We start from the raw sequence: 16014 nt of genomic DNA on the forward strand, positions 1-16014 counted from the left end.
TATTGGATTGTTGTTCGCGTACAGTTAAGCTGTTAACTAAATCTGGTTCATTAATCATTACTAAATCTAATATGGCTTGCCCCCTTGTTGCCTCTAGGACATATCGCTGAAGAAAACTATCCTGAACACATTCAAGAAATTCATTACCTTTCTGACAGTTGCTCGTCTGCTTTTCCCAATCTATGTGAAGGTTAAAGTCCCCCATTAAGACTACTATGCCTTTCTTACACGCTTGTCTAATCTCTGCATTTATACAATCTAGCACTTCAGAGCTGCTGCCAGGGGTCCTATACACAATTCTCACTATAGTCTTAGATCCTTTCCTCTTTCTCAATTCAACCCATAAGGTCTCTGTTGGCTGCTTACCTCTCGTTATATCCGCCTTTATCATTGACGTGATTTCATCTCTAATCAGTAAGGCTACTCCTCCCCCTCTTCCATTTTCCCTATCTCTCCTGTAGACCTTATAACCCGATATATTTAGCTCCCAATCCTGACCATCCTGCAGCCATGTCTCAGTAATAGCTATCATGTCATACCCTCCAATTTGAATTTGAACCTGTAGTTCATTTAATTTATTCCTTATACTCCGTGCATTTGTATATAGAACTCTTAGTTGGGCCACACACCCTAGCCTGACCTTCAGCTTTGATGCCGGGGTAATCGCCTTACACCTTCTAGTTTTCACTTTATCTGTAGTGTCTAAAGTACACTTTCTTTCTGCTGCTCTATGCTTTTCCGTTTCACTTGTTCTTGAACAACTGTTGTACTATTTGCATTGTAAATTTCCCCTGGGTCTTCCCCTCTTGCTTCTCAACTTTACTCCCTTCTGACTCCCCGCCTAGGTTCCCATCCCCCTGCCACTCTAGTTTAAACCTTCCCCAACAGCACAAGCAAACACCCCTGTGAGGACAAGTAGCTATGGGATGTGACTTTTTGGGCATTTACCCACTAAATAATACAATGGAGAATGCACTCCAGTAGCCAATTCACTGGTCTCTTTGACGTTATTGGATATCTCCTTTCCACACAACAGAAAATTTCCAGGAGCTCCGACAGCCCTGAGTTGGTGAACATAAAAACAAAGGACTGTTAATAATGTTGTGTTCCAGGCTTAGGAACCTCAAACACACATCAAGACCTGATGGGTGCACCCCTTGTAATGGGTTTGAGTAGAAATTGTTCTCGTTCCCCACTGTCTCTTAATATTTAATATTAGTAATTTCCAGCACTTTTAGTTTCTGTACAATAGAATCTTACTTTGTTTTGTTTATTTTATTTGCCAGGCAACTGGAAAGTGGCCAGGTGAAAAATTTCACACATCCCCTACAATCTGTGATTGGCAGGGGTGTAAGGAAGCCTCTCAGTTTTGCAGGCTACAGAATACAATATCCAGAGTCTGCTGGATCTGGGTTTGAATGATAAAACAAAGCTGGTGCTAATATTTTTTTTCAAATATCTTTGGTAGAAAAGCAGCAGAGACATAAAAGAGTGTATCTGAGAGCCTAGTCTACTCCATACTCAAAGCCAGAGTACCAAGCTTTAAATTTTATACATGTCCCTGAGTTTGGATTCAAGACGGGGCAAGCTGAGATACTAAGCTTTATTCTGGGAAAAAGCACCCACCACTGGCCTGGGTGTTTTTCTTTTCAACAGAAAAAAAGTTATATTCTGGAGATATCACTTGGGGTAACAAAAAAAAATCCTGCTGCTTGATAATCTCAAGTATTGTTGCTTTATAGACTGGACCTGCTGAAAGCATGAAGATGTAGCACTCGGAAAGAAGCTTCAAGAACAGTGGCGTTTTGTTCCCAAAACATACAATTTTACCAGATTAGTTAAAAAGACTAGTGTCCGGAGTTGACGTCAAGTGGATGGGCGGTCGGGGTTGACGTCAAGTGGATGGGCGGTTGGGATTGACATCATAACTAGGAGGGGTCAGCCTCAATTAAGCTTGCACGTGAGGAATCAGTGAAAAGAGAAATGGATAATATATATAACTGGGCTAAAATCTGTACTTATTTCTCCTAAAATTGAAGGGCGTTGTCGTAGAAATTGAATAAAAGCAGTGTGGGAGTACAAAAATCCTTCCCAAAATTGGGGGATCAAAGCATTGAGCCATTGTGCAGCTCCTGGGATTTTACACAGAGATCACTTGGAGGAAGAGGATGGTCTCTGTGACATGAGGGCAAAAAAATAATATTTGATTGCCTGTCCAAGATTGGACAAGTTCTTCAGTGCATGAGGGATGTCTGAATGACAAAGAACTAAACTTATTCAGTACAAGGTATTGTGCAGAGTATGCTGGACAGTGGGTTGCATAGAAAAGCACAGATTGCACACATAAATGCTGGCACTGTATTGACATTGAAGTAACACTTCCACACGTTATGGGCTTGTCCTTGTATATCAAAGATGTGGAGGGACTTCCTGGAACTAATTGCAGAAATAGTGGGATTTGCAGTCCCAGTTCCAGGTGGTTTTGGGAATCATTTCTACCTACTTAAGGCAACAAGTTCAAATGGGCCTTACAGAAATAACTCGCATCAACTGAAACACATTCCAATACTGGCGTGATAAAAGGAGTTCCAGAATGACTCAACTGGGGAGCAGATGTTTTTCTGAATGTTGGGCAGGTTGAAGAAACATGATAGGATGCAGTTGTCAGTTGCTTAAAGGAATGGGCCAGATGGGAGGAAAACGGTATCATCAAGAGGGGAACTTCTGTTGTTGTACGAGACATCAGAAACTGATGGTGTGGTCTGAGAGCTCATAGTAAGCACAAATTATATATTAACATGCTAGCTGAATTTTACTAAGTTGACATTGCTGACATCTCCCCTTGTTTGAATCCCTCCAATCAGGTTTCCGCCCCTGCTGCAGTACTGAAACGGCCCTTATCAAAGTCACAAATTACATCTTATGTGACTGTGATAATGGTAAACTATCCCTCCTCAACCTTCTCGACCTGTCTGCAGCCTTTGACACAGTTGATCACACCATCCTCCTCCAATGTCTCTCCTCTGTCCAGCTGGGTCGGACTGCGCTCACCTGGTTCCATTCTTAACTATCCAGTTGTAGTCAGCGAATTAACTGCAATGGCTTCTCTTCCTGCTCCTGCACCGTTACCTCTGGAACCCTCCAAGGATCTATCCTTGGCCCCCTCCGATTTCTCATCCACATGCTGCCTCTCGGCAACATCATCCGAAAACACATCAGATTCCACATCCAGGCGATACCCAGCGCTACCTCACAACCACCTCCCTCAACCCCTCCACTGTCTCTCATTTGTCACATTGCTTGTTCGACATCTAGTACTGGATGAGCAAAAATTTCCTCCAACTAAATATTGGGAAGACCGAAGCCAACTCCGTTCCCTAGCCACCGACTCCATCCCTCTCCCTGGCTACTATCTGAGGCTGACCAGACCATTCGTAACGTTGGAGTCCTATTTGACCCCGAGATGAGCTTCTGACTACATATCCACTCCATCACCAAGACCACCTGCTTCCACCTCCACAACATTACCTGACTCCGTCACTGCCTCAGCTCATCTGCTGCTGAAACCCTCATCCATGCCTTTGTTACTTCCAGATTGGACGAGTCCAGGGGTCTCCTGGCTGGCCTCCCATCCTCCACCCTCCATAAACTTGAACTCATCCAAATACTCTGCTGCCCGTATCCTAACTCGCACCAAGTCCCGTTCACCCATCACTCCTGTGCTCGCTGACCTTTATCGGCTCCTGGTCCGTGAACGCCTCGATTTTAAAATTATCATCTTTGTTTTCAAATCACTTCATGGCCTCACCCCTCCCTATCTCTGTAACCTCCTCCAGTCCAACAACCCTCCGAGATCTCTGTGCTCCTCCAATTCTGGCCTCTTGCACATCCCCGATTTTAATCACTCCACCATTGGCGGCCGAGCCTTCAGCTGGAATTCCCTCCCTAAACCTCTCCGCCTCTCTCTCCTTCTTTAAGATGCTCTTTAAAACTTGCCTCTTTGACCAAGCTTTTGATCACTTGACCTATTACCTCCTTATGTGGCTCGATATGAAATTTTGTTTGATAACGCTCCTGTGAAGCACCTTGGGACATTTCACTAAGTTAAAGACGCTATATAAATGCAAGTTGTTGTTATTGTTGTTGTATCCTGTTTGTTGCTGTTCATTTTCCACAACCACAGCCATATCCTTGTAACGTATTTTGAGATGTTACCTCTATGTATTGTTATTTATTTCTGTTCAGAAATAGTCACTAAAAGAATGAAAACTTACAAGGTTTAACAATCAGGCTGATGGGCTCTTTCTGTGCAATTGTTCTTGTTCTGGAAAAATGTGCAAAACAAAGGTAGTCATCACGGCTATCAGTTGACTGGACATTTGAAAAGTAAAGATCTCCGTTAAGTCCCTGGGAAGCTCTGCTGTTCTGCTGTATGCGTTGAATTTCTGAAAAATAAAAAACTTTTATGAAATCGTAATTTTTACTGTAAATGACGATTTGCTATCAGAACACTCCTTTCTAACTTCCCTTCCACAATTTATAATATGCCTATTTCTCTTTTTCATCCCAATGAAGCTGTCAATTGATTGTACAAATAATGTTATCAATGAATTACAACTAAAAATGAATTAACAGTAACTCATATTTTTACTACAGTGATTATCTCTAACTTTCTGAAACACAATTATTCTTATAGATCTGGGAAAGTGTCATTTTTTTTGGTACCTGTTTATGCAGTTAAAAGAAAGTTAAGAAAGGCTGCAACAAGAAAAGGCCATTTTGTCAATTAACCTCATCCCTCTGGTCCGCTCACTCTCCCATCATTGCATGTAACTATACTTTGAACAACCCCAATGATTTTGTTAGTACAATCCCCACCGCTTATAGTGGGTGTATTGGTGTTAACACAATTTGCTTGCTATACGCAGTGGACGGTAACACCAAAAAGACAAGTAACCAACATTTTTTTTAAAATAGGGAATCGCACCAAGCAACTGCCTCTCCTAATTCTTAACAGTTGCTTCCAGAATCTCATCACTGAGGTAATCGCAATTTATCGAAGTGCGAACAGCTGATTGAAACTGCTTGAAGACCTGACTTTGCCTGAAATCAGCAGAGCCTTTTAAATCGGAAAATATAAACAGGGGATTAACAAGGTGTGAACAGTTCATTGAAACTACTTGAGGACGTGGTTTTGGCTGAGATCAGCATAGCCTTTTAAATGGGTACGTATTTACTGAACTTCCCGAAATAGTCAGTGCGCTTAATACGTTGTAAGCGGCTCCTATGGAAATGGCAGATGATTAGTGCTATTTACCCGAAATATGGACGGTGTAAGTGGTGGGGACTGTATTGCCCTGTCTGATAGCTTATTCTAAATATTTATTACTCTTTCATTTTAAATTAAATTTTCCTAATTTCCATTTATGTCCTCTGGACCTAATTTCTTGATTGACTTTGAAGAAATAATCTGAGTTTACCCTATATCTACTGTGTAATATTTTATACACTCCAAAAGAGTAAAATATCAAGTCATCAATGCAATTTTAGAATGACACATTTTTACAGCAGAAGGACTGTAAAATAAAAAATGGATTACATTACTTGACCTTTCCTTTCACATGTTACTACTTTTATAGGAAATTTGAGAAAATTTCACAACAGCAAAAAGCCATTTAGGCCAATGAGCCCAATATTTGCTTCTTTATCGAACAGTGAAAAAAGGTAATTACCAGATATCATGCAGATAGACTTTAACAATTTAGTTTAACAACTGGCTAGAATCTGCTGTCATAAACATGTAAAAGATAGTACTTACTGCTGGTCATCCAATAAATATTTAATGGAGGTGGCCCACTGGGAGGTTTACATGGTAACACCACAGACTCCCCTTCATCTACCCTAAAAGGTTCCATGCTCTCTTTTGGAAATCTTGGGATAGCTGAAAGAACAAAAGTACGAGTCATAATATATAAAGTTCAGTAGTAATGAAAAATGCCAACTCCAAATATCAAATAAGGGAATGAGAGCAGAAGAAAAGAGAAAAACTCAGCAGGCGAGCACAAGACATAAAACTTGAATAACAAAATCAGCAACCAAATGGAAATCAATAGTTAACTGTTCAAGTTACAGATTCGCTCTTGTACACATAAAGTTATAGCTGACTGCCGCTAAACACATGGTTGGTTCAAGCACAAGTTTGATGCCAGAATAAAATTGCCTGGCACTTAACAATTTTTCATTGACTGTAATTATTATGCACCATTCCTGTTGGAGTCACAACAGTTAAACTACAAAAGCATGAAAAGCACAGAACAAAAGCACAGAATTATCCATTTCTAAATGCTCAACACATTAAATATAGACAATTTACTGTCCTAAACACAGCATATTTTAGAAAACTATGATTTTAACTGTTTTCAGTTTCTGATTAATTTGCAGAATAAATGAGTAATTAGGTTGTGATTTGCAAATTGGCTACTTCTTCATGCACTTTGTTTTAGAAATCCTGTTCATTAAATCTTAAAAAAATACAAACACACTTGCACACAGGAGGCATGTTTTTGGGTATAACACAACGTTGGTGTTCTATAATCATACAGTGTCATTCAGTCTCGAGAGATTTTTATTGAAGTGAACTTCTTAATAAATAATATTTAAACTCTACTGACCAAACAATACATATAATCTTTACTATCACAAGATAAATACAGACAAGGGGGGCAATCCGGCCCAATTTAGCTCATCGGTTCAAAAAAAAACAATTTTAGATCCACCATCACACCCTCTATCTTCAATAAAGTTAATGTCATCCCCTTCATTTCTCTATCTGGATGACTATTTCAGGTGTTAATTACTCTTTCTGTGAGACGTTTTTTCTGACATCAGCCCAAAATTGTTTTGTTTAACCTGACAGCTTTACCTTTCAGCAAGAATATAAAGCTTAAAGAAGATTAAATATTTTTACGTTTAGATAATTTTAATCCATATTACAAAGACTAAAAGTGCTTGTTACATTGCTCAGTTGGTAGCACTCACTTCTGAATCATGAAATCTAAATGAAGGTGTAATTCACATCAGCACATAACCTAGGCTGATGTAGCAGTGCTGAAGGAGTGCTACAGTGTTGCTGAAGGCATTCTTTTGGATGAGACATTAAATTAAGGTCCCATCTGTATTTTCTGGTGGATGTTGAAGACCCCCATGTTATTATTCAGACACATCGGGGTCCTGCCTGGGGTCCTGACCAAAACTGTAAAATTTTGTTGGATGCAGAATGAGTAGTCATAAAAATATCAATGTCCTTCATTGTATGTGAAGCACTTTAGAGGTTTCTGATGATATAAGATGCTATTTAAATGCAAGTCTTTCTTTTGTATTTTTTCCATCAGTACTACGGAAGTCAAGTGAAAAAGCAGCTCATCAATTCCAAATTTCTGAAGCAACCTGGAACTAGTCATGTTTTTCACTGTACAAGAAAAAAACAACAATAAGTATTAGATTATGTACCAAGAATTAGGACTTTGGCAGCAAAGGTGCAGAGTGTGTCAGCACTCTGTGCTTCCAACTCTTGGACGCCGGTTAAATACTGCCCAAACTTATGTTAAGATTTTTTTCACTTTCCAAGGGTCCTCTGAAAAAATGTTTTCAATGAGTCTAATCCAGTTTCCATTGGATGTGGGACAACATTTCAACATTTCCTATAACTTTGGTACAGTTAAGACCAAATTTCACTTAGAGAGACCACAAAGATATCTGGTATGGGAAATAGGGGAAAAATTTACCATGGTGCAGTAGAATAGGATGCTCTTCTGAGGTTAGAGGTAAAGTATTTTGTTCAGGCAGAGGGAAAAGAGTTTTCTCTCCTGCTAACCTGGAGTATTTGATGCTGACACTTGTGCCAGAAATAGAAAAATATTCAATTTTCCATTATTATCATCTCACAACTTGATGAACAGAAACAAAAATCACCTAAAAATGTAAACTAAGAATTTGACACGAAAGAATTCCACTAACATAAATTATACAATTAAATTGGCAACATTTATCAGAAACATTCAGTCTATCAGAATAGTAGAAACATTTCCTTACATAGAAAAATATGTGCTTTGTTTAGTTCAAAACTTTACAGTAACACATGCATTTCAAGTGGCAGCTTGCCTCATTAGTGCTTTTATTAGCTCTGAGTCAGAAGCTTGTGTGTTCAAGATCCACTACATACTTGAGCATATAATCTAGGCTGACACTTCAGTGCAGTACTGAAGGAGAGCTGCATTGTTGGAGCTGCAGTCTTTTGGATGAGATTTCAAACCGAAGCCCTATCTGCCTGCTTAAGTGGACGAGAGAAAAAAAAGGAGCTCTCCTCGTCTCCTGGTCAAGTTTCATCCCATCGACCAACACCAAAGTAGATTAACTGGTCATTCATCTCATTCATCTCACTGTTGGTGGTCGGGCCTTGTTGTGCACAGATTGGCTACCATGTTTTTCTACATCATAGTTGCACTTCAAAAATAACTCATTGGCTATGAAGCGTTTTGGGATGTCTCAATCTGAATGTGAAGGATGTGAAAGGCACAATAGTTCTTTCTTTCCCAATAATTTTTAAAAACTTATAGCAGCTATCTTAAACAACACAAAAATATGCTACATGGTGTTAGCTCCATCAGAGTTCTAGACTCCCATTGTCTGAACTACTGATATAATTGGATAGCCATGTGATGAAGGACAGAATACTACAGCCTGGTCTTCAGTTGTTTCCAAGCCTTTGTTTGTAGAGATTCCCCTTACACACACACCACACCCTAGATAAGCTGTTCTATAAAAAGGATACAAGAGAGTCCCCAATTGATACCCACCACCTCAATACAATTAACACTCATAAGAACATAAGAAATAGGAGCAGGAGTAGGCCAATCGGCCCTTCGAGCCTGCTCCGCCATTTAATAAGATCATGGCCGATCTGATCCTAACCTCAAATCTAAAATCTAATTGATATAAATCATACAATTAACAACAACAGCATCTATACATTTCAGTTTCCCCTGGGATACAGTTCAGACAGAGCGGACAGTACTCCAGTGGCTTGCCCAAGTGTCCTTCTTCATGTGTGAGGCACTATCAGCAAATTACTCTTGGAGAGTATCAAATCAATATTCACACATAAAGTGGAGCTAACTAGGCAGCAATCAGGAGTATTGATCCTGGGTGATTTTCCTTTCTCTAGCCGAGGGATGCTGAGGTAATTTGCAGCATTGCATCTACTACCCACCTGAGATGAGCATAGGTCTGGAATCAAACCTGAGACCTCCTAGACTATGTGGCCACCAGGGAAGCTCATATACACATTTCTGTGATCACTGGACATACCTCTTGGAAACTATATTCAATCCAGTCTGCCACTGTAAATGCAAGAATATCTGCTGCACCATTATAGGTGGTGCAATAATTGTTTGGTACTGTGTGGATACAGTGGCTCTAGCACTGGACTAGCAATCTCGAGGACTCCAGTTCAGATCCCAAAATGGCAAGTTGTGAAATCAATAGCCCTGGCAGCACCAGAAAAAAATAACAGTGAAAGCTTCCAGATTGTTGGAAAAACTATACAGGTTCACTAATGTCCTTCAAGGAAGGGAGTCTGACAGTCCTACCCGGTCTGGCCTATATATGATTCCAGTCCCACACTATATGGTTGATTTTTAATGTCCTCTGAAGTGGCCTTCAAAGATCAATAAGAAGAAGAACATCAGACTGATGTATCAGTGATGCCCCAGGCATTATATTAATATAAGACTAAGATAGATCTCAGCCCAGTTAACACTGTAAAGCCCTCCTCACTAACATCTGGGGACCGGAGCCCAAGTTAGGAGAGATATCCCACAAATTAGTATACCATCAGCCTGACATAGTTATGCATACAGAATCCTGTCTATCAGCCAACATCCTATACTTACATCAGGTATGTCCTGTCCCTCAAGCAGGATAGACCCACCTTACGGTGGGGGCACTGTGATATACAGTCAGATGGAAGTGGCCCTGGAAGTCCGTAAGATGAGATGTCATGACTCCAGGTAAAGTAAACCTGCTCATCACCACCGACCACACTCCTCAACTGATGAATTAGTACTCCTCTATATTGAACCTTACTCAGAGGAAGTTCTAAGCGAAGCAAGGGCACAGAATGCATTCTTGGCGGGGACTTCAATCTCCACCGCCAACAGTAGCTCAGTAGTACCACCATTGATTGAGCAGGCTGAGTCCTGAGTGACAAAACTGCCAGACTGGGCCTGCATCACGTGGCAAAGGAATCAACATAAGGAAGTAACTTACTTCACCTCATTCTAAACAACCCACCTGTCACAAACATATCTGTCCTCAACAGCATTAGTAGAAGTTACATCACCAGTTATTTTGGAGATGAAGTCTCCACCGTGAGAACATCCTTCATCATATAGTGTGGCACTACCATCATGCTAAGTGAGACAGATTAAGGACATACCTAGCAGTACAAAACTGGGCATCCATGAGGAGATGTGGGCCATCAGTGGCCAAATTGTACACTGCCACATAGCTCAACACATCCTGCAGTTCTTGACAGAAATAGTCATCAATAATGCTATCAAGTGACACCTACTCACCAATAACCTGCTCACTGATCCTCAGCTTGGGTTCCATCAGAGCCACTCGGCTCCAAACCTCATCACAGCCTTGATCCAGACATGGAAGCAAGCTGAATGCTAGAGCAGAGGTGACGGTAGCTGCCCTCAACATCAATGCAGCACATGGCCAAGTAAGACACCAAGGAACCCTAGCAAAACTGATGCAAATGAAGCTCAAAGGGAAAACCCTCCAGTAGCTGGAGTCATACCTTAAACAAAGGAAGATGGTTGTGGTTGTTGGAGGCCAGTCATCACAGTCCTAGGACATCAATGCAGGAGTTTATTAGGGAGGCGTCTTTTGCCCAACCATCTTCAACTGCTTCATGAATGATTTTCTCTCAATCATGAAGTCAGGAGTGGGGCTGTTTGCCGATATTTCCATAGTGTTCATCTCCATTCACACTCCTCCAATAATGAAGCAGCCCTTGCCAGCCTACAACAAGACCAGGATACCATCCAGGCTTGGACTGACAAATGGCAGCTAACAATTGCGCCAGAAAAGTTTCAAGTAATGACCATCTCACAAGAAAAATTCCAGCCATCTCCCATTAACCCACATTAACACCACCATTACAAAGTTCCCCACCAAGTGACCACAAGCTTAACTGGACTAGTCATATCAATACTGGCTACAAGAGCAGGGAATAGGCTGGGTAACACTGCAATGAATGTCTCACCTCTTGTTCCCACAAAGTCTCTCCACCATCTACAAGGTTTTAATCAGGAGTGTGATGGAATATTCGGTACTTGCATGGATGCATGCATCTACACCACTCAAGGTGCTCAACACCATCCAGGACAGAGCAGTTTATTTGATTGATGCCCCACTACTGGACTCAATATCCACTCCCTCCATCACCAACACACTGTGGCTACAAAATGGAAGATCTACAAGATGTAGCAGCTCACCAAGAATACTTCAACAGGTGCTACCTTTACCACCAAGAAGGTCAAGAGCAACAGTGTCAGCACCTCCAGGTTCCCCTTCAAGTCCCCCACATCCTGACTTGGACATATAACATTCCTTCATCATCGCTGGGCCAGCTTCCTGGAATTTCCTACCTAACAACATTGTGGGAGCATCACCACAAGGACTCCAGAGGTTCAAGGAAATGGCCCACCACCACCTTTTCAGGACAACAAGGGTGGACAATAAATACGGTTTTGCCAGCATCATCCACATCCCAAAAATGAATTTTAAAAACTAACCATTTTCTCCATTTTGTTCTCGAAGAGACTGTGTTGCAATATTAAATTATAAAGAACAATAGATGTACAGAACTAAGTAGTAAGGATATAATTTAATTTTTGTATTCATCTTGTATTCTAAACCCCCTCAAAAAGGTTTATTTTTTATGACTAAACTAGGTTTGAAGGTGTTCTACAGTGTCCTGATTCAAATGATTGCAAACTGTTCTAATATTGCTTTTGCAACTTATGACATCATCCAAGCTCCAGGTGTACTAAAGCATAGTAACTCACTATAATTTGATAAAATTTTCAATGTGGGTATTTCAAGAATGGGATTGATGCAGAGCGCGCCATGCACCTGACTGCTTCTGCCATAATTCTTGGATTCGGCCCTTAATGCCTGTTCACTGTAAGCTCCTGTCTGTACAGTGGGCTGCCACCAAGAAAAGGGAGATGAGATTTCCTGTGTTGCTCCATACATTTTTCTCTCTGATTTTTTCCCACTTACCCTTTCATTGCTAGACATGAAGAATCATGGTAGGGTATGGTCCCATAGGTAGATGTAGCCAGTTGGTATTCTCCCAATTGACCATTCTTCATGTCTGAGAGTGGACTAATTGACTAGCAGAGATATCTCAACAGAGGCCAGTTTCTCCTCACCTGCGATTCACATCGATATTTTTTCTTTTTAGCAAGGGGAATCAGGAGTGGAAATCTCAACCCCTCCGGATATGCAGATAGAAATTGTAGCACCCCAGTGCCATCTAACTAAGGTTGGTAGTCTCAGCAGAGACCAGAGATAAACCTTGGATCATCTTGATTTTCATGGCTTAGTACAATATCACACGTTGGATTTACACTGTTGACCTACTGGGAAGACAGGGTAAGGAAGAAAGGCAATCTAAATTCCTAAAACTGCATTTTAGTGCTGAGTCCTTTAACCCATATTACATATACCAAGAGCTTTCTCAATTCAGTGTCATTCAAACTAAGATAAGTCAAAGGTATCTGGAAAAAAACTGTCAAATGCATCCTGATAATTGCCTAGCTGTAGAGTTTAAGATTCTCCCTACTTCCTCAGCATCTGGGCTGTTTTTAAAAATACTCCAAATACTTGCCGTGAGGCTATTTTGGAGCACTGCAAGAAGTGTGCTTTGTTGAAAAGCATGTTGTAGAATTAGGGGAAATAAACAGAATAATTGATATCTGATCATGATTACGATGCAGTGATTTCACCAAGCTGTTTGGCATAATAAGCCATAAAAATGAAGCCATAAGATGTTATTACAGCCTTGAAATAACTCCAGTATTATCAATTGTTTTGATAATATATACTATTGCACTTGAGAAGGCAGTTCAATTTGGTTTTAGGTCATAGAGAGGAGTGCAGTAAGCAGCATTTATATGATTTCTCTATTGGAGGCAGAATTATGCAAAATGTTTCAAGTGACCATTAAATGTCAAAGCAATCTCAGAATAGACAGGACAACAGTGGAGCACCAGGCCTATCTTTGCAAAGATACTGGATCTAAGGCACATGACCTATTAATAGTTACTTATGCGGGATTGTATATATCCATTTCTTTTCATTTTCCCTCTGTGAAGCGCCTTGGTACATTTTTCAATGTTAAAGGCACTATATAAATGCAAGTTCTTGTTGTTACAGCCCTTGTAGTTCGCAGTTGGAAAAGCATAAAAAGATACGGAACAAATCACAAAAAACCTAAAATATTTGTCTCTGCTTACCATATAGGTTCAATGTAATGATTATATTTGTCCAAAAAAATTAAAATACCAAATCAAACACACTTCAGCCATCTCAAATTGAATTTAAAAATGTAATTTTGTGCCCTGCAGGGTGTTATCCAACACTGAACATTTCTTGTTAAGAAACCTATTCAGGAATAGATAGCACAGCCATGTAATTCTGGTATCACACAGAGCAGAAAATATTGCCCAGTTGCAACAGTAGATACTTCTAAGATCTATCGAGAGGGTTATACTTCAAATGTATTTCTAAAATGTTACTTTGGGTTAAATCTACATCAAGACGGCTTTTGTCTTTTTTTTATTTTTGAGTTTAACTCTTAGACTGGGACCAACTCTAGGGAAACAAGTGTTACCCGGGATCAACCGATTTTGAGTTCGAGCACAGTTAGAACTATTAAATGAATAGTTGTATTTAGAAATAAAAATTCTTTAAATATTTTAATTTCTCACTTGCAATTCCCTTTTGGTGAATTGCCGATCAGCTCACCATTGAGAAGAGATCAAGTACTTCTCCACAGGGAGAAGGGAAAATCAGAAGAAGGGAACTCTTGCACACCTCCTAGCAGCCAATTATACAGTGGCATCGGGAGAGGTCTGGGAAACAGAGTAGCCATCTGCTCTCTTGGATAGGAATGGTGTGAGTCATAGGAAACCAAATAGGGAAAGAAAGAAAGTAAAATACTCTTATAAAAAATGGTTCATGGATAATTTAATGTGATCATTGTTAAGTGGTCTCACTACTAAAAGGTCCCTGAATGGTTGTTACTGTATGTTATTTTACATATCAGTTATAAATATCTAATTTACCTCAATACAATTGTGTGAAGTATTGAGTTAGAAACAAAACTGAATTTATTTTGAGTGTGATGTGGAGATGCCGGTGATGGACTGGGGTGGACAAATGTAAGGAATCTTACAACACCAGGTTATAGTCCAACAAATTTATTTTAAAATCACAAGCTTTCGGAGATTATCTCCTTCGTCAGATGAATATATTCATTCATCTGACGAAGGAGATAATCTCCGAAAGCTTGTGATTTTAAAATAAATTTGTTGGACTATAACCTGGTGTTGTAAGATTCCTTACATTTATTTTGAGTGTGGCAGTTATGACTCCAGTTATAGTCAAATACCATGGTCTCACACCAAAACACCAGCATAAGTCTCAACATAAATTCAAAGGTGAACCTATTAGAAGGTTAGCGATGGATTGACGATTTAAGGTATTATTTACCTTGTAAACACAGAAATACTTATGACAATAGCATCAGATTAATATGTATCCTCACACAATCAGTTTAACAGTCACTTTTTAAAAATTCATTCATGGGATGTGGGCATTGCTGGCAAGGCCAGCATTTATTGCCCATCCCTAATTGCCCTTGAGAAGGTGGTGATGAGCCACCTTCTTGAACCGCTGCAGTCCGTGTGGTGAAGGTACTCCCACACTGCTGTTAGGTAGGGAATTCCAGGATTTTGACCCAGTGACAATGAAGGAACGGCAGTATATTTCCAAGTCAGGATGGTGTGTGACTTGGAGGGGAACGTGCAGGTGGCAGTGTTCCCATGCGTCTGCTGCCCTTGTCCTTCTTGACTCCAGAATCAATCCAGACTCCAATCATCCAGACTCCACTGTAAAGAACAGCAGTTCACACAAATTTAGTGCCAATGCAGTTCTGGCAGACATGAGTTACACAGCCAAGTCGCACATTGCTCTCTAGCCAGGGAAAAGAAAGGTCAGCACTGACATGCTTGTACACATGCACAAAGCTCTCTCATTATTGGTTAAATTGTAACTTTAGCAGAGAGCCAGTTGCCTGCTAGCACTAAAAAAAAATCCTGTTAATATTAAAAAGATTCAAAATTTGGTTTAGAAGGTTCCCAGGTGGTCCAATAAAGCTTCCATTGAAGTAGAGCCAAAAGCCCCTTTCACTGATGCACATTGTGGGGTATAACTGGCTTATTGGATATTCATTGTGAAATTTCAAACTGAATCAAAATCACATCATGTTTACAAGCCTGCTTCTGAATTGGGACACTGAAATAATAAATGAACATCCATACAATTTCTTGCACTGCACAACAAACCTTTGAAATGTTTGTATCAAAATAGATACTTGGATACAACTTTGGCCCAGAATTTCCTGGAAAGTTTCAGCGTAATTACGCGCAAGAGTGGCGTTGCATTGTTCTTTTCCGAAGAAATTCGCACGTAACTGATTTATGCTGGTTTTACGCTGAAACGTCATTACGCACTATTTTCCTTGACTGTTTACATCGCATCTCAGATACGTTCACCCCGAAACCCTCTGCTGCTTATTTACAAATCTCAGTCCCCCATGCAAAAGACCAGCCCATGCAAGTTTCCTGGATTTAACCAAATTATGAGTCTCAGTGC

General features: G+C 40.2%; 1 protein-coding gene across 2 annotated transcripts in view; it reads right to left on the minus strand.

Annotated features, from left to right (window-relative positions):
• The window catches only part of chl1b (cell adhesion molecule L1-like b), a 513752-nt gene that overhangs the window by 341992 nt on the left and 155746 nt on the right, over positions 1–16014 (minus strand). For both annotated transcript variants that reach the window (XM_067998921.1, XM_067998919.1), the window contains exons 5-6: positions 5819–5941; positions 4275–4445 (exon numbers count right to left, since the gene is read on the minus strand). In XM_067998921.1, coding sequence (XP_067855022.1) covers positions 4275–4445; positions 5819–5941 — 294 coding nt within the window. The remainder of the gene's footprint in view (positions 1–4274; positions 4446–5818; positions 5942–16014) is intronic.

Source organism: Heptranchias perlo, chromosome 17 (assembly GCF_035084215.1).
Source record: "Heptranchias perlo isolate sHepPer1 chromosome 17, sHepPer1.hap1, whole genome shotgun sequence".
Classification (NCBI taxonomy): Eukaryota; Metazoa; Chordata; class Chondrichthyes; order Hexanchiformes; family Hexanchidae; genus Heptranchias; species Heptranchias perlo.